Genomic DNA, 24,198 nt, shown 5'->3' with positions numbered 1-24,198 from the left:
TGTTCCTTAGCTCCTAATAAAACTCATCTAATTAAAGAAACACTCACACCAATAAAAAAAGTGTATTGAGAAGTGCATAGAGCCAATGAAATGATCAATTAATGCCTAATCTCTGGTTCCAATGCACGTGCATTTATTCCGGATCTAGAAAACCAAACATACTACAAAACTTTCTAACCACAACTAATATGAGTAATTAGGGGTAATATAATCACTTCTCACCAAAATTTTCTAAATAGATCCTTATATTTTAGGACGGAGGGAGTATGTATATAAGTTTATAGTAGGGTTGAGCAAATCATTTATTTGATCTACTTCTAGATAAACATATTTGCTACGCCCCAACTTGAACCAATTATATTTATGATTCGTAAAATTTCAATCAAGGAGGAGTACGAAAGGACATAAGTGGCTTCCACGCATATTCACTGTGCGAAGTAGTGATTCTCTGCATCAATCAGTTACTAATGCAGAGTATCGAGTCTGTCGTCACTCGTCGGCAATCAGGCTGTCACAAAAACGGAAGTTTCTGTGAAGAAATCAAAAAAACCGCCCAGCGTCATGTAAAAATGACTCTGCGTAGGGAGTAGCAACTACCAAGCAAATTGAGGATTGACTCCTCGATATACTACAATTCTATATTGTGTTGACCAAGGACGTCATATGGTGTCCTACATATTTACACTGTTTTACAACAGGAAGTTACAACCAATGCAGAACTCTCCATAACAAAGATATTCCTCCCCTACCAACAAAGTGTAAAATGTGAAAAATGATCAGAAAAGTCCTATATATATGCACGTCATTGAATGCCTAAACGTATTTACAGAATAGTTTTGCCCTTTTGCACTGTTCTTCTATCTGACAACTGAAAAAAAGAAATGAACATAATATGCATGTGTTCAGTGCCTAAGAGCCCCATACTTATGCCTAAACAGAAAAAATTTCCTTCTGAAATGACCCCTTCTGTGCAGAAGGAGAAACTATATATATGTCATGACTCCCGTTCTGACTTAGCAAAATCCTGGGGCTCACTGCTGGCAAACGCTAACCATACTGCAGTACCAGTTAAGTAGAAGAATATAGCAGGTGCAAAGAGTGATACCTGCAGACAAAATGATACAGCTACGGGGTATTAGAAATGGCTCATAAAAGGAAATATAGTTTACGAAAATTGATTGATGCCATACACTCCAAGAATGTGTTGAATCCAGAAGATAGCCTGTCAGTGCAATGCCAACAATTCCAGGCACAGAGCCTATGGTGGTTGTGATTCCCTGGAGTGCAAAGGCAACTAATCAACAACTTCGTCTCATGATAGAACCTAAATTGTGCAGGGTAACATAATGCAGCCAGCATCCACCGCTAACTGTCCATCTACCTTCTACGAACCAAAGCGGAAGAATGTCCGTTGTCTATTTTTTTTTCCAGAAGGTAAGTGAAGAGAATTCGAGAAGGCGGAACAATGATCCCTTACCAGGAGAATGCTAGCATATTCACGAGAGATATCTTGATGGGTACAATAAAGCCCTGTTTATCAAAAAAAAATATTAGGTTTAGACCCTGGAACCATAACGAAAATGCGAAATGTGATGGTAAGCTTAACACCATGACCTGACAATGCGAAGTTGGAGAGTGATAGACCAATTGTAAGAAAAGCAACTATTTCCCAGGGAGGTAGTCCAAGATCCATGGAGGAAAGCATCAAGAAGATCGCGGGTGACACAAAGGAAATTGTTTGACATATTTTCCGTACCTGAAGAAATTAGAATAGACTCCTTTTTTCAGTTGTCCTATAATAGATGTCTTACATTAGGAGCTGATTGAAAATACCATTGAGTTACAACAGAGCGTTATATTATTATTCACTCCTGACAATTGCCAGGCTTTACATCCGACGGGGCAGCTTAAGAGTCCAAGTTGTGGCTGTGTTTCGGTGTTACCTTCAAGCAGCAGGGACTGTAACTGTAAGAATCGAGCCCATATTATTGCGTTTGAGTATATACTATGCCACTAGCAGTAAGGTGTCCATGTCCGTATGGCTGTTATGGACATCTCTGATAGATAGAGGGGGCAGCGTCAGATTCAATGAAGCAAGGAAGAGACTAGTCTACTTTCTTCCATTTGGCATTGCCAGCCCCTCTAGTTTTACTTCTTATACCCCAAGTCTCCAACTACCTTCTCTAAAATTGAACCATGGCACCTACCCAGCAACCATACAATATCTGCAGCAATGGCACGCACAACACAACCACCTCATAAAGGGAAGGCTGATCAAAAGTGAATGAATTACCTTTGTGGTGTCAACTCCATTTGATATCAAGTTGTCTGCAAAAGGTGCTACAATTGATGTAACGACCATTGAACCCAAAGGAGGAAGGATTGACACCTACAGCAAACATTGTCGATTCAAAAGGTCTACATGGGGCTGGAGTAAAGGCTAGACATCAAAGCAAAATAAAGGCAGACAACATAACCTAGTGAGAAGGGATTTGGGGATTTCAATAGAATGGTCTTAATATAACTTAAGAAAGGAAGCGTCAACATACCCATGCTGCTTCTGCCAAGCTCAGGTTCAGCTCTTGACTGTAAGAAAGAGTTAGGGGGGAAATCAACAATCAGAACTTGTGCTATATATGTTTGGCATAATGTAATGAACAGATATCAGCATATTAAATCGGAGCCATCACTTCCCTAGATTTCTAGAGCATAGAACATACTATCGAATATCAGAACAAATGTAGTTATGAAGATGAGAGAAACATTAACAGTGGACTGCTCATCATAATACTGGAGTTCAGTAATTGTAATTGTTAAGTGCAGTATATGTAATATGTCAGGGGTAGTCTAGGTATTTCACAAGAGTCTAAAGTCTTCCCCATTGTACAATATATTTCCCCTTTTGGGCTATTGCAATGTATTCTGATAGTACACAGTTCGTCCATCCTCTATTCTTTTTTTTTTCTCGAACACGCAGGAGAGCTGCGTATCTTTGATTAAGAGAGAATAAAGGTCCAAATTACAGGGCATCACCCCACCTTGGACCAGGATGAGGGATGTAAACCATAGGCACTAAAAATTCGTAACAACAAAAAACACACAAGGACCTGACCGGACTAAACCCCTGTTTTAAACTCTAGATCACCACCCTTTCTAGGTGCAGGCCAGCAAGCCCCTTGGCTCCAGCTACCTGCCACAAATGTGCTTCATCTATGAAGGCCTGAAGAGCTCTACGAAGATTTGGAGCAGAACCATCAAAGACACAAGCATTGCGATGTTTCCAGAGGGTCCATGATCCCAGGATGACAAGGGAATTAAATCCCTTTCGATACTGTTTATGAAGTTTCTTCCAAGACCTTCTCCACCAATCTGCCAAGGATTTAGCTCTGCGACTACGCACCAAACTAGACAAGTTCAAGGGATTCAGAATATAGAAATAAAACTGTCGTGCGAAAACACAGGTGGTAAGGATGTGTTGGACCGTCTCCTCTTCCTGATCACACAAGGGGCATTGGTCAGGGTGAGGCAAGCCTCTTTTCTGCAGCCGATCAGATGTCCAACATCGGTTCCTGATTGCCAGCCAAACAAAGGTTTTGCATTTACTAGGCGCCCATGCTTTCCAAAGCCTCTTCCAAGGTTCAAAGGTAACAGACCCAACCAGAAAAGTTCTATAGGCTGATTTTGTAGTGAAATGGCCCGAAGCTTCAAACCTCCATTGGTGTTGATCTTCCATAGTGTTTAGCATAATATTTGACAAAGCATCCCAAAGCTCCAGATAATCATGAAGTCCATGCCAACTAAGAGCTCCTCTTATGTCTGATACCCAAGATTGCGCTTGTAGCGCTTGTGCCACAGTTCTAGTTTTTCGCACCCTCAAGGGAACACTTTTATAGACATCTGGTGCTAATTCTTCCAGGCAGCAGCCATGTAGCCAACGATCTATCCAAAATAAGGTATTCTCCCCATTACCAATAGAAGTTGCAATTGAAATGGCAAACATGGCCCGACTATTGGAATGAACTGGTATTTCAAGCCCACCCCATGGTCGGTCAGGTTTGGTCTTCTCAATCCATAGCCATCGCATTTGTAGAGCCCAACTCATGGATTCAAGGTTGTGAATTCCCAATCCTCCCAGATCCATGGGCCTCATGACCTTCTCCCAGGCCACCAAGCAACATCCTCCATTCACATCCTTTCTTCCTTTCCACAAGAAACCCCTTCTAATTTTATCTATGGCCTTAATGAACCATTTAGGGACCTTGATGGCGATCAGCAAATAAACAGGAATTGCAGTGAGGACGAACCGAACTAGCACCGCTCGACCAGATAGATTCATGAGAGAAGCTTTCCACCCTGGGAGCTTGTCAGCTATCTTCTCAATCCAAGTCATTAAGTCACACCTTCTCAATTTCCTGTCAGAGATAGGTAGTCCCAAATGTGGTAGGGAAAGAAGAGGTGGTACATTGCAAGGTGCTGTTTACAATCTCTATTACACCACCATCACATTCTATGGGGATTACGCAGCTCTTATGTAAGTTAGTTTGCAAGCCTGAAGCCACACCAAAAACATACAACAGATTCTTAGTGAGCTGCAGATCATCTTCTTCCGGCCGAATAAAGAGTGCTACATCATCAGCATATAAAGACATGCGCTGTCCAGTGGAGTGGAGGGGCTGTAATAGGCCCTCAGTTTCAGCTTTCAAGAAGAGACTGTTTAGGACATCCATAACCAAGATAAAGAGCATAGGGGATAGAGGATCTCCCTCTATTCTTAACAGTAATAAGTACGTTTGGTCCTATCTCAACGGGAGTTGATCTACTTTCAAGAAAATCAAATGAACATGCAGAATGTGTATGCGGGTGCAAGGAACTCCTTGAAATAAAAGGTTAGAACAATTAAAAGATTGCAAATGGAACTTGGAAATTCAGAGTTGAAAATTCATAGTACTACAAAAAGCTAGATACTACAAGACATGTTTACTATAAAGTATCCACTGAAGCAATTTTTTACACTTTATCTAAAATGACACATGAAGTATATAAGATAATTTGAGAAAGAAATGCAAGGTGTCAAACCTAAAGAATGTTGGTAGCCAAGACAAGCACGTATAATGCCCCCAGCTTCCACAAAAGTGCGCATATATCATTGCCCACACTGCCTTGCTTTTGAAAAATGCTCCCCAGGGCACATCCTACAAGACAAGCAATGACCATGTTATCCGGTATGTAAGAAAATCACTATTGGCATAGAAAATTATGTGTGAGAGACCCAATTTCCTAAGATGGTCGCGTTGCATCACATAATTTATAGAGAGAAACGGCATGTAGTTGAAGTTATTCATTGCAAGCACAATGTACTCGTGTCGACTAGTTATGAAGAATCCAACATTTCTTGTAAGTGAGATGACCAAAGAAAGATATGTAAACAAAATGATGAAATCCATTCAGACAAATAAAAATGGTAGTTAGTATTTACTGCATACTTTATTTTGTGAATAACTCAAACTACACATTAGATCATATTGGTTCTTCCTTCACTTCAAAATTCAGAACATTTCAAGTTTCATCAGTGTGAAAAACTGATAGCAAGTTTCTTGTGCGATCTCTGTATCTAGAAGACAACCTTAAGTGAATTTTGCGTATCTTCCAATGACGAGTTTGATGATTTTGAAGAAACGGCTGATGAGATAAGGCCATCAGATCCAGCAGAACTTGGACCCAAATCTGCATAGTACAGGAAACGTCTGCGTTGTTTTAATGAATTATCTGAGCAAAGGTGATAGTTAGAAAAAAGAAGTTTCAAGAAGAGAATGTAGACACAATCTAGCTCAATGATTACTCAATACTGAGGATATTCCATACTCACTATAAATAATTTTAAAAGGAAGGTAAAAATACACCGCAAACTAGATGAGGTATACTCATGTGAACCATCATTATTAGTGCGTCAAATCAACTTGACACGTGGAGCTTTGAGGAGGTAGTTCTTCATGCAACAGATCAACAGTATAATTTTCAACTCTGAATCCTATTCGCTTCATAAGAACAAGAACGAAAAGGTAAGTTTGTAAATTGTGTCCTTAACCCTTATCTACATAAACCTTCTCCTTTTAGTTCTTTCAACAAAAGCTGTTAGATAGTGATTATAGGGACAACTATCGACTGTTTCTGGAAAAACAAAATCAAGTTACTTTACTGCTCTAACAAGATGGTTAATGTCCTTACAGGTATAGAATGCTATGCGCTAGTTATATGGTACATTCCCAAGAAAGAAACCAACTATTCACATGTGAATGATGATAGTAAGGTTATACCATGACTCCACCTAAATCTTCATGCCCTAGTTGGCTTTATTGCATAAGAAAATACAGTTATAATTGCAGAGAAGATATCAATAGAATTAATTACCATAGTGATTTATAAGGGAAAGTTTACATCATGGTAAATTTTTTTCTCGAACAAAGTTTACATCATGGTGACTGAGATCAGAAAGAAAGATCAGAAATTACTTAGTGTGCCTTCATTTTCACCTAACTTTTGTTCTTTAAGAGATTCAAACCCTAGACACCTGTGGACAAAACAGAAAATAAAGTTAAGCTATAATAGATTATCTACTATTTACTTATTAGAAATATCTTCTTACCAAATAATCCCAAGAAGGCCAAGTATGTAAAAGGCGGATTCCCATCCAAGGTTCTGAATGATGGGAGGGGCAAACAGAAGTCTGTAATATAATAGAATATGCAAAAAGTTATCTTCATAGCAACACTGTTGCTATAACTTCAAGCTGCAGGGTCGCACAGACAAAATGTAAGGCAATTTCCTCTGATATGTAAGAAACAAGTTGCATCTGGTTACTAAGGTAATCTTGGGTGGTATCAAAATTTAAGATGACAAATAAGACAATCGAGTTGAGCATCATGCTTAGGAATTAGGATACCAAAGTAACTAACCCATGATGAATAGCGAAAAGGTGAAACCAACAGAACAGCTGAAAGCAGTTCACCAGAAAAGCATTTTCTTTCTAAGTATTTCTCACACTGCATTCTTCTATGTATACATCCAAGTGCATAACGAGTTAGATGCCCAGCACCTACAATGTCTATAGAAATGAAATATTTAATTGCGAAGAGTTATATTATGAAAGCATTTTTCATGTAGAATCTAGTAATGTCAATTTAATGCTCTCTGTCTCATATAAAATCTAGTGTGTTAAGATGATGGTCAAAGCTAGAAAGGTTTGGCTGACAATCCTAAATGGACTTAATTATATTTATGATCAGCAGTTGTATCTCAGGAAATATGCAAAGATCTGTTTAGAGATGAATTCAGATTGAAATCCAATTTATTTTTAGTTCTACAAGCATGCGAAATGTAGCAAATAGGAACATGAGCATATTCACCTATAAAATACTTGAGAAAACATACCCTAAAACACTTCCAAAGCTTGAACCATCATAAACAACGGAAACTGCTCTTGATCGTTCTTGCAAGGGAATGAACCTGCATGTGAGTGACAATGATGGTCAGAAGTTCCAAACTAGTATTGCAAAATGCTATAACGCATGTTGTATGAACTATTGCGTATAATAATAGCATTTGCAGGAAGTTTGTAACAAATATAAATATAGCCACCACCAATTATTCTGCACGAGTAGCTATGGAAGAATTCATCATCCAAAGATGGAGGGATTAAAAAAATAACCATATAGTAGCTGCCTACATTGTTCTTGAACTTATAACCAAAATATTCACCATTATCTAGAGAATGAATTTGACACAAACAGTTATAAGTTCACAAGGAAAGTCCACTAAATATATGTAATAATAACGAACCAAAGTAGCATATGAAAACAGTATAACTGATTCTAAGGAAACTCTTGCCTAGCAATTAAATCTGCAGCAGATGATGGTGAGAGACCTTCTCCAATACCTACCTAGCATAGCAACACAGGCAACATGGTAAGATGCAAGTAGATAAAAGTGATAAACCTTTCTGTTTGCCAATTATTAGCACAACTACAGCAGGAGAAATGCATTTACATTTGGATCTCACTTTTTAGTACCGACTGTATGATTTCTGACACTTCTGGAAATTTAATTTGTTAAATAATATACGAACACACACACATGTGCATTAAATTAGGTTCTTCACACATAACTTGGTTTCTCCTAAAGCGTAGTAACAAATCTAGGGACAAATCTAGAGACAAATCTAGGGATAAAGCGTAGTAACACACACACATGTGCATTAAATTAGGTTCTTCACACATAACTTGGTTTCTCCTAAAGCATAGTAACAAATCTAGGGACAAATCTAGGGGTAAAGCATAGTAACACACACACATGTGCATTAAATTAGGTTCTTCACACATAACTTGGTTTCTCCTAAAGTGTAGTAACAAATCTAGGGACTGCCTCCGCTCCAAAATCCACACAAATGTCAGACTATGTTACTAAAGACAAACCCCAGTCTGTCATATCAAGGGATGGTTCCATAGAGATTTGGCATCTTAAGATAAATAATATAAATAAAGAAAGAATATCAAGCATGCTAGAAAAATTCTGACGAATTTAATAATGGAATAAAGCACCGCAACATTTTTAATCATACATTAAGTCTCAAAGAGAGAGTTTTAGTGAGCAAAGGTTACCAGAATCCTTGACAACACAAGTCCTGGCAGAAACCCTGCTACAAAAGGAATAATAGAAATGGCCAATGACCATGCCACAATACCGGCCACAAGCACTTTCCTACAATCAGCACAAAAACATCAGTATTAAATGAGTACAATGCGACAGTAGATAAATAGATGTTGTGTGCTGTAGTGGTAAAATAAGATAATGAGAAAGGACATGAGATCCAACTACAGAAAGACCTTTGAGATATGCAAGAGTGATAAATCAGGGTCATGATGTTAGGAGTTTTTAATCAGGGTCATGACTAGAAGTTTGTAAATTGATCTTTTAATTTTTCAACAACTAATCTCCTCTTCTGTTGAATTTAAATTCTTGTGGCTAGTAGAATTCAACTGAAAATTATAATCATAACAGTATATAAAGTATTTAAAATCTTGAAAGGGTTAAAAGAAATAAATAGGTCTTGTATTAAGCACTTTGTATTCCATACTGTCATTTTGCAATTATAAGCCCATGAGTCATACACTAGCATTAAACACTTTGTATTAGTGTTGTTTTGCAATTAGCCTACTTGGAAAAAAAGAGAAGCTTGTGGTGCCCCCCGGGGGGACAAACGACAACTAACCTTCCGCCAAACAATTTTGCCAGCCATCCTCCTGGTAGTTGACTCAATGCAAAACCCAAGAAGAATGAGGACTGAACTAAGCCAGCAGTTGATGAGTCCCAACCATACTGATGTGCCATTGGAATGATTGCAACACTCAAGTTAACCTGAGAAACATGAATATTTTGTGATTAACATAAGGTCCTGGCGAGAATAAAGGATGGGCCATCCATATAAGATTTTGTAACATTTTGTCTTATCAAAAAAAAAATGCCATGCAAGAGAATGAGATAATTGATTATAATAACCTGCACCTTTTGATTTGATTGGAAATGTGTGCGTCTTTTAAGAAAAGGCACTACCGTAGCACTTGTAATTGTAAGATTTACCATCATGCTTGTTAATTATGCAAACTCAATTGATCCCAAATTCCCCACGAGCATCTAGTAGCTGCTAAGACTTGCTCACGATCCAGCACTCGTACGCTCGTACCTTGTCCATGTTACAGATGGCGAAGGCGAGGGAGGTGGCGCCGATGAGCTTGTAGCGCTCGGGCAACCCCTCCCACCACGACGGCCGCCTCGCAGCCCCGCCCGCCTCCTCCTTGTCCTCCTCCTGCCCCTCCCCGCCTCCCCACCCTCCCAGCTCCTCCACCACCACCGGCATCAGGACCGGCAGCGCCTCCGCCTCCACCTCCACGGTGCTCGCGAGGCCAGCTCCCACGCCCGCGCCGTCGCCGGACGGCACCACCCTCCCGGCTACGCGCCAGCGCGGCCGCCGGAGGGGCGCGCGTGGCGGGAGGACGCGGAGGAGGGGCCGGTGGCGGCCGGCCAGGAGGAGGAGGTGGCGATCGGGCTGCAGAGCGGAGGCCGCCGCCATGGCTGGGGCCGCGAGCTGCGAGGGAAGGGAAGGTGTGGAATTCGAATTTTTGGTGGGGCGTAGTTTTTGAAGCAATTTTTTTTTTGAAGCAATTTTTGGTGGGGAATAGTGTCGAGCGGTGGTGGGCGAGGCTGCGAAAACTGTTTGCGATGAAGTTTTCCTGGGAGTTTGCGCAGCGGGGAGGGAGCCACGTCGCGCAACCAGATCCCCTGACGTCCACGTAACGAAGTCAAAGGGATATAGAGGATTTTTTTTATCTCCCCCCAAATGAATCCTTGATCGACCTCGAGAACATGTGAACCAGAAGCGCAACGGGAGAATAGTAGAGTGCCCGTCTTCCGCGTAGCCCTATGGCTCGGTGCCTCGTACGCCGTGACGACCAGAATACCAGATGGAGACGTTTGCCAAAATACGAGAGGCTCTGAATTATTCAGGATAGTTGGAAAGGGTGTGCGATACTGTGAAAACAATCGGAAGCGACATCTCTGGGCATGCCGGCCAAAGGCACGTTCAAAAGATTTCTGACACCTCATGATATTCTTGACAGCATTAAAACAATCTCGTGCTACTATCATTTTCCTGATGCTGCAATAATCTTCAGCAACAGCGAGTGCTTCCGAGCAAGCCATTGCTTCCAATGATTCAGGATCAGTTACATTATTCGGAACAGTCATAGTAGTGGCTGCAACAAGTTCTCCATTATTCCCAAGAAGATAGCAATAGTGCATTTGGATCTTGCTTGATCAAACGCACTGCTATCTAAACGCTGGGTTCTTGGTTTTGGTTCCCTATTTTTTGTTCAACTTCTTGCCTCTCAACAAACTCCGATTCTTGTAAGTAACCATTGAGGCATTGACGTTATGGAAAAGGGGCTCTGAAAGACACCTTCATGGATAGCTTTGCCATATAGCCCAATAAGTAATAAGTATTCGTATCCCAACAGCTTTAGGAAAGGTTACAGCACATAAACAGAACCCAGTATTTTGGATCAGAATACACAAATTGGCTCAATTCTGATACCTTCTCATCCACCAAAGCCCAAACACTGAAACACACCATGTATCCTCATCTGCACCACAAATTTTGCACTCAGCTGTAGTTGCTAGATTTCTAGTTTTCAGCACACTAGCTGTTGGTATTGTGTTCGGTGCAAGACTCCAACAAAATACAGTAACTTGATTTTTTGCGGCAGCTTCATGCTTCAAATGTTTCCACTCTTTCTTTCTTTCTTTTCGAGATCTATGTTTCCATTCTTTCTGTCTTGTTTTTGTTTCCAGAGACAACACCGCCGCTGTACCGGATAGAACACCTCAGTAGCCCGCTAAACTTCTAGCATGCTGGGCTCAGCACCAAAGCCCAGCCAAGCGACAAACGTCACTGCAGGCCCAAACTAATCCTTAGTCGGCCCATGTATTTCTATGTACTCGCAGTGCACCAGGATTCAACAACATTTCAATCCATGATTCAAAAATTCAAATGAAGGTCTGGAATTCAAACAAAAAATAGGTCCAAATGCACCAAATAATCCACATAAACATGAGGAAAATAGAGCTTAATGCATCAAACATAGCACCACGTACGTACTAACAGTCTACCACTCCCACCGGCTCCTGACATTGATGCAAGGATTTGCCCATGTATGTCCTCCTCTGTCTCATCAAGGCCACTCGTGTACATGAACATGGTCATATGGTCTTTATGAATTGCAAGCCATCCATGATGCCATGCTGCGATTGCTTAAAAAGATGCATTATGATCTCAAAAAGACTTTAAAACAAAGAACATTGAACTCAAATTTGTTTCTTTTTCCGTTTCAAGAAAATTTGTTTCTTTTTACAGCTTCTTTTTATTATTATTCTGGGAGAGTTTTCCTGTTTTGACAAGTAGAAAGAAATTTTACGGACAGGAAAGAAACTAAGGTGTTTCAGACAATTCCCACTTAGCCAGCCCATTAAAAAAAATGAAGACTGCCATTAAATTGTAGTGCTGGAATCCATTTTGCAGCGTAGAGACGTCAGTTAACTGAAGTCGGCCGTGAAGTCGCCGCAGGTGATTTGTTTTGGTGTGGCGCCTAACTCTGAACTTGTATGTACTCTGCGCCTGTAACCTGCAGAGACAACAGAGTTACCTGATCAAAGGTTAACTATGTTTTCAAAGGGTTGGACACACCCTCCTAAACTTTAGTAACCATTTACTAATAATGAATTAATTAAGCTTAATAGATTCATCTCGCGAATTAGTACAGGGATTCTGCTTCATTAGGCTTAATAGATTCGTCTCGCGAATTAGTATAGGGGTTCTGTAGTTAGTTTTATAATTAGCTTATGTTTAATCCTTCTAATTAGCATCCGAACATCCAATATGACCCTCCTAAAGTTTAAATATGACCCTCCTAAAGTTTAAAGTTTAGCACCTCGTATCCTAATCTGGGAGCGCAGATCACCGAGATAAGCTGCAAGCCTGCAACCACGATGCCGATTATTACCCAAAAAGACGCAAAGTTAAGCGACAATCACGAAGTACAGTACTCCAAGATTGGAGTTTGTATAATTATGTTCTTCAATGTAATACAATTTTCCAATGTGACACGACAAAACTGACCAAATCTGTTTAACCCAATCAAGAAAGGAGATTACAACAAGCGCATGAACGCCGATCCATTGATCCGTTTGACTTTCTAAAGCCTGTTCTTTCTTGTGTTTTTCTTCTCTATCTCAGCGGGAGGAAAGAAATCAAAACGAGCACAACAAGGAGAGCACCGAGCCGAGCTCTGCAGCTTAGCGCCTCCCGCGCTTGGGCGCGGCGTCGTCCTCGTCCTCGTCCTCATCCTCATCGTCGAATTCGTCGAGGTCCTCGTCGTCGAAGTCATCTTCGAACTCCCCGTCGCTGCCCATGGCCTCGAACTCCTCTTCCTCATCCTCCTCGTCCTCGCTCACCGTCACGGCCGCCTTCCGGCCCGCGCCGCCGCGTGCCGCGTACCCGCGCCGGGCGAATAAAGCCGCCGCCGCTGCGGCCCCGCCCGCCGTGCTAGTGAGCTGCAGAAGAAATCTGGTGTTGGTAGCGGCCGCCGCCGCCGCCGGCCGGAGAGGGGCGAGGAGGAGCACCGGGCTCGGAGAGGCCGCCGCCGCGGTGGCGGCGAGGCGGCGGAGGGCGAGCACGGCGGCGCGGTGCATGGCCATCTGGGCTGTGAATTGGGGGAGGAAAATGCGGCGCGGGCGGGGTTGTCTTGGGTGGCGGCTAGGGTTTAGGAGGGGGTTTTAATGGAGCCGGATGAGAGGGAGGCCGCAACTTGAAGGAAGCTTCCAGAGACGCGAGGAGGGCTCGCTCGCCCGAGCGATCGGTCGGCCGCCGCCTTTGCCCATCTGCGCTGCGCCATGCCGGCCGACCGGCGTGCTGGTCCTTTCTTTTGTTTCTTCTTCCGGGATTGGGTTGGGCTGGTAGAGGTATTGGGCCGTGCATCTACCAAAAGATAGGATGTTGTCAGGCTTTGTGTGTGTCCGTGGGTAGTGCACTGTCGATTGAGGCGGGCCGCTTAAAGAGAAGTTTTTTTTAATATACTTTTTACAATTTTGCAAAAATAGACCTATGTCACTGTACGAAACGGCGGTAAAGGAGCATCGCCGGTTGAAACGGCGGTAAGGGGACCTACTGCTGGGTGAAACAACGGTAGGTCCCCCATACATCTTACCGCCCTCCCTCCCCGTCCGGCGAGCCGCCTATGGGATGCAATGGCACGGGGGTCGAGGCTCTTCGGCTGCATGATTTGGCGGAATTGGCGGGCCACCGTTTGAATTGGAGGAAGGGATCTAGTTCGCCAAATGAGCCAGCGGGGCTTCCCCCTCACTACAAGAAAAATAATCTTTCATCCTTAGTCTAAGTATCGATTGTTTTTGGATCTGGTACTAGTACTGGTTCCAAAGTTAGGAGCCCCCGGAAGCCCTCTAGTACCGGATAGTAGCTCCAGCTTTTAGTACCGGATGGGTTTACCGACCGGTACTAGAGGCTTCTCTCACGCCTGTCTCGAGGACATAGAATTTTTTAGCTATCTTCCTCTCTCTCCAGCCACCGCACAGTACATCGCAGTGCCTTATCTCCTCCGATCCCTTCCTCCTTCTCTCCTCCATTCTTCTCTCCTCTTTTCTGCACAACACATCACCCTCTTCTCTCTCCCTCCTTCTTCTTCCTCCCACTCCTCTTCTCCACCGACGCCGCCCCTCTCCCTCCAGCTCTTCTTCTCCATCGGCAACCGGCTTCCTCCCTCCCTCTAACTCGCCCTCTCCCTCGACCTCCCCACACCTCCCCCTCCGGTCGCCCCTCACCTCGTGCCTAGGTTGAGGAGCGCCGGCGGGGCAAGGCATGGCAGCGGCAGCTTGGTGGTACGGCGGTGGCGGCGGGATGGTGTGCGGTGGCAGGATGCACGCCCCCCTCTCTCTTTGGATCTGCAGGATGCAGCGGCGGGATGGCGGCGACGTCAGGGGTGAGTGGAGGTGGAGGGGGCTGGGAGGAGGAGGAGGAGGCGGGGGTAGAGGGGGCCAGCGTGGGAAGGGTGGAGGAGGAGGAGGCGGTGGCGGGATAGCAACGGCGGCAATGGGGCCGGCGGCGGGGAGGGGTGGGGCTAGGGGGATTTTGATTTTTTTTTTATTTTTTAATACCCTCTAGTACCGGTTATTCCAACCGGTACTAGAGGGTACCCTTCTAGTACCGATTGGCCAGTACCAGTTGGCCAACCGGTACTAGAGGGGGGTTCCCAACCGGTAGTAAATTCACTTTTTCTAATAGTGCCTATAAAAGAAGGCGCGCGGCCGCCCCAGGCTCTCACCCAGTTCTTTCCCAGATTGAGAGCCAGAGCCAGACCGAGAGAAGAGGATGGGAGGGAGGAAGAGGAGAAGGAAGTAAGGGAGGAGAAGGGAAAGAACTGGTCTGCGCTGCTCTGGTCTGGTACTGGTCGTAGGTGAAGGGCTCCGGAGGGGTAACATCGCAAGGTGGATGTCCTGGTGCAGCCGCATGTGCTGTCGTGAAGTCCTGGGTGGTGCCTTGTGTAGTAGGCATATGTGACTTGCGGCGGGAGCGCTCAATGATGTCCTACAGCACAAAATCAGTACTCGTGTCAATTCATGAGCACAAATTTATTAATTATCTCCAATGAGACAAGGGCAGGAGGATATACCTTCATATAGTTGCCGAGGCGACGATTCGACTCCATCATCAGTGACGCCATCTCCGGGTTTAGCAATAGGTCATCAATCAATTGGATATCTTCCAGACAGATTTCCTTCTTAGCTCTAGATTCTGCATAGAATTCTCCTTGCGACACCAAGGCATGACTACTTGATGGCTCAGCCGTGGCAGCTTCTGTCGATGGCGGCTTCTAGAGCTAATGTTGTTTCAATTTCTACAACTAGCTCGAGGGCTATAGGAGAGGCCATGATGCCAGGAGTAGTCATTGGGCCCTTGGGCAATGGCTCGGGGGCTAGCACTTCTACATTTACCACCGACTTGACTACCTTGTGCATCAACGTAGCCACATTGGCTACTGCACTCGAAGTAGTCGTTGTCCCTTCAGGTTGCTCTTGAGGCATGAGGGTTGGCGGCACCGGGGCAATATCTTTTGCTGAGGGGCTAAGGTCATTAGTACTTGATTTTTCGTCAGGCCTCGACAATTCCATGTTCGAGGTTATTCCAAGAACTTATAAAGTTGAGTAGCGAAGACAACGCGATACAATAAGTAGTCATAAGAGAACTAGAATTACCTGGATGATCTTTTCAACTTCAACTTGGGCTCTCCCGTTAAGCGCAAGGGCTTGATGCTCGGGAAGGGTACCTTGGGCACAATCTGCTCCTCTACAATGCGAACTTGACCAGCCTGTGGTACTCTCTCTGGTCGTTGAGTTGTTTTTTTGCACCGACAGGGTCCGCCATTTGACCAGTTGAATGGTCATTAGCAGTACCTTGAGATGACGGACCATCATCAATCTTAATGACTTCAATGTTCACCGGCGACCTATCTTGAGCAGCCAAAGCAGCTGCCTTCTCCGCGACCATCGCTAGCTCGATTGCCTACAAATCACCAGTATCATCTAAATTAGACATGGTGGTGACATTGGAGACACCTTTTGGAAGTATATGATACTCAGAACCTTGTCATTCCTCATAGGTGATTACCTTGGGGGGACATATTATCCACAGTGATGGATTTCTTCACGATCCATTTTGCAACAATGGTCCGTTTCTTCTTCGATGGTGAAGGGATCACGGCTTCAAGCTCATCTGTAGCCTAGCGCTTCTTCGACCCGGAGGACGATCCGACCTTCACAAATGGCCAGGCCTCGACTTCATATTTTTCCACGGCATCACCTGATCATCACCTCTCATAAATTCACGTGTAAACACGTGAGGGGCAGCTTCACAAGCATCTTCAGATCCAGGAGGAGGAGGAGCGGAGAAGTACAAAGCAACATCTTCCTGCAAGACAAGTTAGCAAACCCAACAACTTCAAATAAGTACTCAGGGGGCTACGGCCACGGGTACTTACAGGCTTTGGCGGGTTGGTGGTACAGAATTCCCGCACAATAGTGGGTTCTCGCCCACATTTTTGAACATTCGTTTGAGCTTCGCCATAACTTCATCAGTGTTAATCTCTTCCGGAGAGAATCTGGCGGGATCATCCAGGCCGGTGTATTGATAGTCATAGTGACACCTCTGCTGCTGGATGTGTCGCTTCATAAAGCTGAACACCACTCCGATTCCAATAAGGCCCTCTTGTTTTGACTGCGCTATTCTACCCATTAGCTCGGGTAGTTGGAGGCAATCTCCATGGTTTGGTTCATCAAGCCAGCAATTGTTCCATGAGAGGCCATGCCCTGTCAGCTTTGGATCATGGTTGCCAATGTAGCACCACTTTTCCTTCCACCCGGCATTGGAGTCTATCAACTTGTAATCCAGATACTGGCCGCTTGCTACCTCCTGCATCTGGATCCCAGTGCCTCCAACCAAGAGAGTATGATCTTTTGAGGGTGTGGCTTCACACAGAAAAACTTCCGGAATTGAAAGTGTGGCTTGATCCCCAGAAAGGCTTCACAAAAATAAGCGAAGATTGCAGTATGGAAGATCCCATTGGGGTTCAGATGCACCAACTCCAATTTATAATAATGCAGTTGTGACATCTTAAGTAATTAAGAGCCAAATCAAGAGAAATTAAGAAATAAATCAAAGAAAAATCAAAATAGTTAAGTGTTAAACACCCTTGTAATGATGCACTTGGGAAGTAAATAAAAATAAAGTTTATATAAGAACTCAATTTTTGGCCAATATAAAAGTGATAGATCTCTTCAAATGGAGCAACTTTAATAATTGGCACTTTCCTTGATTTTGAGTGGAAGGTGTTCAAAAACTGAGTTGAAGTTCGATCGAAAATCAAATCATTTTCACAACCAGTTTTGGTCAGCATTCCACCAAACTTCTCCCAAGTTTATCTCCAAATTCATCAAGTTTTTCATATGTTGGCTTTTACAAAAGTTGTAGCCTATACTTTGACCTCCAACTTTTATATTTTGAGATTCAAACGTGTAGTTCAAAATTTGTGAGAAAATACAAGTTCAAGATAGGCCCCTTCACACGCCACGTGAACGCGACGCGCCCTGGGTGTGGTCACCACGTTCGCAACGTGCTCGCCGTCGCCACATGGCGCAAGATTCCTACCACCACGCCGTGCCAAGCCAATGGCCATCAGTGAGGCGACTGCACATGCGTGCGCAGCAGCTCGCCCACTCCCCGCGAGCTCAGCCAACGCCCCACCATGCCAGTGAGCTGCGAGCTCCGCCTTGACGCCTCGCCCCTCCCCTTCCCCTTTACCGCCTATAAAAGGGCCCCGTGCCCATACCTCGTCGGCCGCACGCACCCCCGCTGCTCCGCCATTGCCGTCGCACGACGAGCACCCCCTCCCGGCCATCCCCATCGCCACCCAAGCGCACGAGCGCCTTCCCCTACCACCACTCCACCTGCCCAGGCCAACAAACCTCCACCACCGTCGCCACCGTTGCTGGAGCCGAAGCCAAAGCTGAAGCGGCCGCATCGCCACTGCTCCGCCGTGAGCTGTCACCGGCCCTCCTCTGACCCCAAGTCCTACACCAAACCGGTCGCTGGTGAGTCCATCGTCGCCCTCATGCCCCTAGCCCATGACCTAGCGGCCCCACAACGCCGGAATCAAGCTCCCCGAGCCGCAGGCCGGTCAAGGACCCAATTGCAATATAAGTTTTAGTTTCAGGGTCCTTAGTGCAAAAGTCAGGGGTTAGTTCATAAAAGGGTATATCTGTTGGGAAAAAGTGTTTCAGAGGGTTTTCTTTCAAAAACTATTTTTCCTTTTTCGGGTTTAGTTTTAGTTGAAATGGCTGAAATTTTGGAAATCCATATAAAATCATAGAAAAATGATAAAAATACGAAATAAATTTTGTTAGCTTCCTAATACTCATATCTAACTAGTAAAAATATTTGTCCTTGTGAAATATGTGTTTTTGTTGCTTATCAAAATACATGTTGTTTAATCTCCTTATTGTGGAACAAATAGTTTTTGTACTCATAAAATTCTGATAAATTCATAATAGTATTTGATTGTGTTGAAAACCATTCTATAGAGTTTGTAGAACTAAACTGATGATAGAACTCTAGTTATAAATCATTCTTCATATTTGCGGTGTAACCATGTTTGATTTTTAGTAAATTTTGTAGTAGTCAAATCCATCTTAAATTTTTACAGTAGATTTCTTGTGTAGGGGGAAAGCTCCTGTAAATCATTCATATTCATATATTAGCACAAGCTTCCTGAACATTTATTCATATTGAAAGCCAGTTTATTTAGTAAAGATAATTGCTACTAGGATTTGTAGGCTCACAAATGATTATTTATGCAATTCATCAGTAGCATGATCATCCCTAAAAAGTTTGCTAGACAGTACAAAAATAGCACAACATGTTGTCTTTTGAATAACAAATTTCTAAGAATTTATATGTGTACACAATCACCATCAAAATAAAATCTATATTTTCTTTCCAACCAATCGTGTTTTGTGAAGAAAAGAAATATTTACAATCTTGTCTAAGTGAATGTGGCCAAAAGAAAAGAAATGTTTATAAACTTATCTAGGTGAATATGGCCAAAATACTCCCCATGTTTTTGTAATGGTTAACAAAATAAAACCTACATCATGAAAAATTATAAAAGAAATCTTATGCATATGCATCTCGTGTAGAAGCTAACCCCATCGATGGAACGTACGAGCTCATCCCGGAACGCGAAGAAGGACATCAGGAGGGTGAGCTGAATGTGATCGAGGCAAACCAAGGCCCGAACCAAAGTTCGGAAGAGCCCAAGGCTGATTCAGGGCAGGAAGGCAAGCCTTGAAGCATAACCCTGGTTTCCAAATTTATACAATATTCTTATTACTTATGTGTGTGCATTAAGTCCATAGGAGTTGTATTGAAACCCTAGTTACATGCTCCTAGTACCCATGTTTTGAATACTAGCATGTTAGGTCGCTTAGTTGCTATGCTAAATAGGGACACGATAAAAGTCGAGTGATTTCCTCGCGAGATATAAGAGTTGCCTGTTTACTTATGTTGGAATCATAAGGTCAACGGGCGGGGCTTTGTGTGATGTTCCTGAATTTATTGATGCCTCATCTGTATAGAGGAAATTGCTAAGGTCGAAACGTGTTGGTGTTCATGGTCAAGTCTTTGAATGTAATAAACACATGCTGAGAATATGGTAATCGGTAAGCCTAGTACCTGATTGAACCAGGGTATGGACTTTTTCCCCTATCTCTCCAGAAACGGTTCCCTTGGTGCATCATGTGCGTACAAGTGCGGTCACGGTAGGGTGTCTGTAACATCCGCGGAAATCACCAACTGAAATCACCCGTTAAAAATCGCTTTCAAAATCTTGTTACCGCTGAGCTCCCGGATATCGAAAACTTTCCCGGCGATTTTGCCGTTCCGGCACCTAAGCCGACAGTCATCATCTTTACCCGTGCCCGTAAATCTCGCCGCGTGCCGTCGTCAGACCGCCGCGCGTGTGCTCCGACCGCGTGCCGCAATCGCCGCCGGTTCCCCCTCTTTCTTTCTCTGTTTCCTCCCTCTTTCTTTCGTTTTCCTCTTCCTTCTCTTTCTTTTTCTTCTTCCTCCTCCTTCTCTCTCCTCCTCCCTTCTTCTTCCTGGCGCCACTCCTCCCGGTTCCTGGCGCCATTTCCTTGGACGCCCCCCCCACCGGCGCATTTACTCCCCCGGCGCCCACGTCTCCCTGGCGCCACGCCGCCCGGCCGCCTCGGGCCGTGCCTCGCCGCCCGACCGACCCCGCCGACCCCGCCTCCGGCCCCGCTCCGCGTCGGCCGACCCCGCCGACCTCGCCTCCGGCCTCGTCAAAGACCTTGAGTAGAGGTTGTGTCCGCACCCAACGCTGCCTGTGGTGTTGGCCTTTTCCAAGATGTTGTTGCTGCCGTGTAGTCCCGAGTGCTATCTTTTGGCAGTTGCTTGGTTAGCCGCTGTTGTTTATTTACTTCTTATCGCTGCGTGGCTCTCACGCCCACTCCCTCGGGAGTTGTACGGTAACTGAATTATCTGTCGAATAAATGTGTTATCAGCCTCCTGGCACTGATATTTGTATCACATTTAGTCTCTACCTGTGTGGGGACGCTTCAGGTGGTATCAGAGCCGTCGTTGGCTGTAGGACGCGACCTTAGGACCGGATTAGCCCTTTTTGACCAAAGTAAAAGAATGACAAAATTTCTGCCTACCTCTGCTCTATTGCAAAACTAATTTGTGCCCGGTTCTTTGCCAGATGGAAGAAGGGTTGTGGACCCATAACCGTTGCACGGAAGAGCCCAGTTTCCCTAAGTTGTTGCTGGTTTGCCTAAAGCGCCTTGGCATCCGAGAGCCTCCGGAGTGTTCTAGCAGAGAATACGAACGCTACAGTATTCCACAGTGTGAAGTAATCATCCACATTGGAAGGAGTGCTCGCTACCCCAACATTGAGCCACTCCAATTATCAGCCATGGGATTTAGGCACCGAGACACTTACCCAGTAGCGGCTCGAAAAGCTCTCGGCTACCTATGTCAGATGTACGAGATGCACCTAGAGCCCACATCCATGAGGTACTTTCCGTCGGCCGAAAAGGACCATCCGGGTTGGAGAACCCGAATGAGAGCTTTGGACGAACACGGACGGCGTGAAGAGGACACCACCGTATATCACATGGTCGCTTATCTCGTCAGCTTGGATAGACTCTATGATCAGCAAGCCGCAAAGCTAAGGCAACAGGTTCGCCATGTTGACAGGGCAGAGATTCACATAAGAATGCTCCAAGCAATGCTAAGGGAAGCTAGAGCACAAGTGGCAGCTGCCCGAAGTGCAGAGAGTGCAGCTATGGAAGCCCTTAAGCAGGCTCTGGATCGGCATCTCCAAGAGCTCAAGGAGGCACATCTCAGAGGGATTTTCATAAGATGGATGGTCACCTCGGAAGTTGAGGGGCCTCCTTGCTCCGAAGGGAATCCTCTCGCCCTCGAGTACTACAAGTGTCATGGTCTCAAAATTCCACTGGTTGCCCCCTTCCTCGATGCTTCCAGAAGAGGCATTGAGCTCACGGTGGGAGAAGCCGCAGATCACCCTCCTGGGTGCGGAGCATACAAGGACGATGAGTTATCCCTCCTCATCCCGTTAGAAGACCACTCAGTCCAGGGAGAAGACTCGCCCCGCGAGTAGTATGCCCCGCCCAAAGTTGCCCAAGGAATGAAGCCGGCATGGTCCGAAGTTTAGAGTTGTACCCCCTCCAGTTGTGTTGTTGTAACCAGTCGTGTAGTACGTGTTTTGGCCCTACCCCAGCAATGTTGTACCCCCTCGTGGCAAAATAAATAAAATCGCTTGTGTTTGTTGCTTGTTAGTCTGTGTGTTTGTCGACAGGAGGTGGATTCTGTCTCTTCGAAAATACGAAATAACCACTTTAAAGATCACTAAGATCTAAATCCCACTCTCATAAAAGTCTCACTAAATCTGCAGATGCCGCCCAAGCGTGCCACCAGGACTTCCCCAAGTCAGGCTCATGCCACCCCCAGTACTGAGAGGCAGCCAGAAAGACAAGAACCGCCTTCGGCAGTGCTTCCTGAGGAACAGGAAGTGAGCCAGCTAGAAGAAAGGGGAGAAAGCCAAGTGGGAACGCAGCAGCCACCACCCCCACCGGTCATTGATCTGGTTCAAGTGATGAACAACCAGACCCTTCTGTTGGAAGCTCTGGCCAACGCTGTTACCCGCCAGAGGCCCCGAGGGCAGAACATGAATGAGAAGTTGACGGACTTCCTCTGGACCAAGCCACCCACTTTTGGCGGGTCCGTAAACCCTCTGGACGCAGATGACTGGCTGCGCGTCATCCAGAGGAAGCTGGAACCATTTGGTTGCGAGGGCAGGGACAAAGTTTTCTTGGCTACCCACCAGGTCACTGGGACTGCCCTAGCTTGGTAGGAGAACTACTGCTCTGCCGCCCAGGATGCCTCCACTATCACCTGGGATGAGTTCGTGATGGAATTTCGTCGCTATCATATCCCTGCAGCCACCATGAAGCGCAAGGCGGATGAGTTCCGCGAGCTCCACCAAGGAAACAGATCTGTGGAGGAGTACACCTTCCAGTTCATGGAGCTGGCCCGTTATGCTCCAGAGGAGGTGGACAAGGATGAGAAGAAGCAGGACATGTTCAAGAAAGGCTTGAATGCGGAACTGAGGACCCTGCTCACTCCCCAGATCTACCCCGACTTCAACACCTTGATGAACATGGCCATCTTGACCGAGAGGGCCAAGGCAGAAGAACGGAGGGACAACAAGCGCCGGTTCCTGGAGAGCAAGACGCACCAGCAGGACCGATTCCAGAAGCCAAGGAGCTTCGGTCACCCCTTGCCCAGATCCCAAGCTCCCATGCATTACAGGACCCAGTCCCAAGCACCTGGTTCGCACCAGACCTCTACCCCGTTCAGGATCCAGAACCCTGCCAAGACCCCACAGAGCAGCACCAGCCAAGTCACTGGCAACGGTAGGGCATGCTTCAACTGCAGAGAGCCAGGGCATTTCATCACCAACTGCCCCTATGCCAACAAGCCAGCAGCATCAGCCTTCTCCAACTCAGTAGCCGGGCCCAGGGCCGCATTGTCAGGGGCCAACCGTGTGCCAGTCCGCAGCAACAACAACCCCAGCAACAACAACAGCCAGCAGATGAGACCGCCCCAGCAATCATTCAGATGAGCCCGCGTCAACCACATCAGCGCGCAGGAGGCTCGCGAAGCTCAGGGCGTGGTACTCGGTGAGTTTCTAGTCAGCTCAGTCTTGGCAACAGTACTTTTTGATTCTGGAGCATCACATTCCTTCATATCCTCAAGTTTTGTGGAAGAACACCATATACCTACAGTACTACTAAAGTTACCCCTATTAACCCGGACTCCTGGAGCCGACATTTAGTGTCGACTAGGTTGTTCCCGGGTAAGGATCAATTTAAGTGGGGTAGAATTTCTAGCGGATCTAGTAGTACTTAAGTCTAAGGAGATAGATGTGATTCTTGGAATGGACTGGTTGAGCCTGCATGACGATCATATAGGATGTGCTGACAAGGTAGTGCACCTAACCAATCGGGATGGTGTGCAAGTAACCTGCCACACTCGAGGAAGTGGTCCAGACCCCATGGTGTTTAGCATGGAGACCAAGACCATAGAAGAAGTCCCGGTAGTGAGTGAATACCCGGATGTCTTCCCCGAGGAACTACCTGGAATGCCCCCAGATAGGGACATAGAGTTCGTAATTGACCTCATCCCCGGAACCTCTCCTATAGCCAAGAGACCCTATAGGATGGCAGCCTCAGAGTTAGCCGAACTGAAGAAACAGTTGGGAGAATTGCAGCAGAGTGGCTTCATCAGGCCTAGCTCATCCCCGTGGGGAGCCCCCGTACTCTTTTTCAAGAAGAAAGACAGGAGTATGAGGATGTGCGTAGACTATCGCGCACTAAATGAAGTCACCATGAAGAACAAGTACCCTCTCCCCAGGATAGATGACC

General features: G+C 45.4%; 2 protein-coding genes across 2 annotated transcripts; both read right to left on the bottom strand.

The window, feature by feature from the left end:
* Window positions 1-594: 594 nt before the first annotated feature.
* On the bottom strand, window positions 595-10,205 carry LOC117863999 (probable anion transporter 5, chloroplastic). Its single transcript, XM_034747962.2, has 15 exons — window positions 9,737-10,205; window positions 9,266-9,411; window positions 8,655-8,754; window positions 7,885-7,937; window positions 7,429-7,503; window positions 6,644-6,724; window positions 6,510-6,568; window positions 5,624-5,724; window positions 5,077-5,192; window positions 2,550-2,586; window positions 2,294-2,389; window positions 1,615-1,756; window positions 1,478-1,530; window positions 1,191-1,277; window positions 595-1,105 (listed from the first exon to the last, which is right to left on the bottom strand). Exons 1-15 carry the CDS (start codon window positions 10,121-10,123, stop codon window positions 995-997), a joined length of 1,644 nt encoding a protein of 547 aa, XP_034603853.1. The 5' UTR covers window positions 10,124-10,205; the 3' UTR covers window positions 595-994.
* Window positions 10,206-12,643: 2,438 nt separating this feature from the next.
* LOC117844118 (uncharacterized) lies at window positions 12,644-13,485 on the bottom strand. Its single transcript, XM_034724892.2, has one exon. The coding sequence runs from the start codon at window positions 13,300-13,302 to the stop codon at window positions 12,901-12,903; it is 402 nt and encodes a 133-aa protein (XP_034580783.1). The 5' UTR covers window positions 13,303-13,485; the 3' UTR covers window positions 12,644-12,900.
* Between the last annotated feature and the right edge of the window lie 10,713 nt (window positions 13,486-24,198).

Source organism: Setaria viridis, chromosome 1 (genome assembly GCF_005286985.2).
Source record: "Setaria viridis chromosome 1, Setaria_viridis_v4.0, whole genome shotgun sequence".
Lineage (NCBI taxonomy): Eukaryota > Viridiplantae > Streptophyta > Magnoliopsida > Poales > Poaceae > Setaria > Setaria viridis.
Note: the sequence above shows the minus strand (reverse complement) of the source record. Positions and strands in the feature narration are given on the sequence as shown.

What these genes read in the sequence shown, in the direction of transcription:
- LOC117863999 (XM_034747962.2), bottom strand. Translation starts at nt 10,123, where the DNA reads ATGGCGGCGGCCTCCGCTCTGCAGCCCGATCGCCACCTCCTCCTCCTG. An exon ending in GCTGCAGATTTAATTGCTAG is followed by an intron (nt 7,504 to 7,884) that starts GCAAGAGTTTCC and finishes ACTCACATGCAG; the next exon opens with GTTCATTCCCTTGCAAGAAC. An exon ending in TGGCTACCAACATTCTTTAG is followed by an intron (nt 2,587 to 5,076) that starts GTTTGACACCTT and finishes TCTTTCTTACAG; the next exon opens with TCAAGAGCTGAACCTGAGCT.
- LOC117844118 (XM_034724892.2), bottom strand. Translation starts at nt 13,302, where the DNA reads ATGGCCATGCACCGCGCCGCCGTGCTCGCCCTCCGCCGCCTCGCCGCC.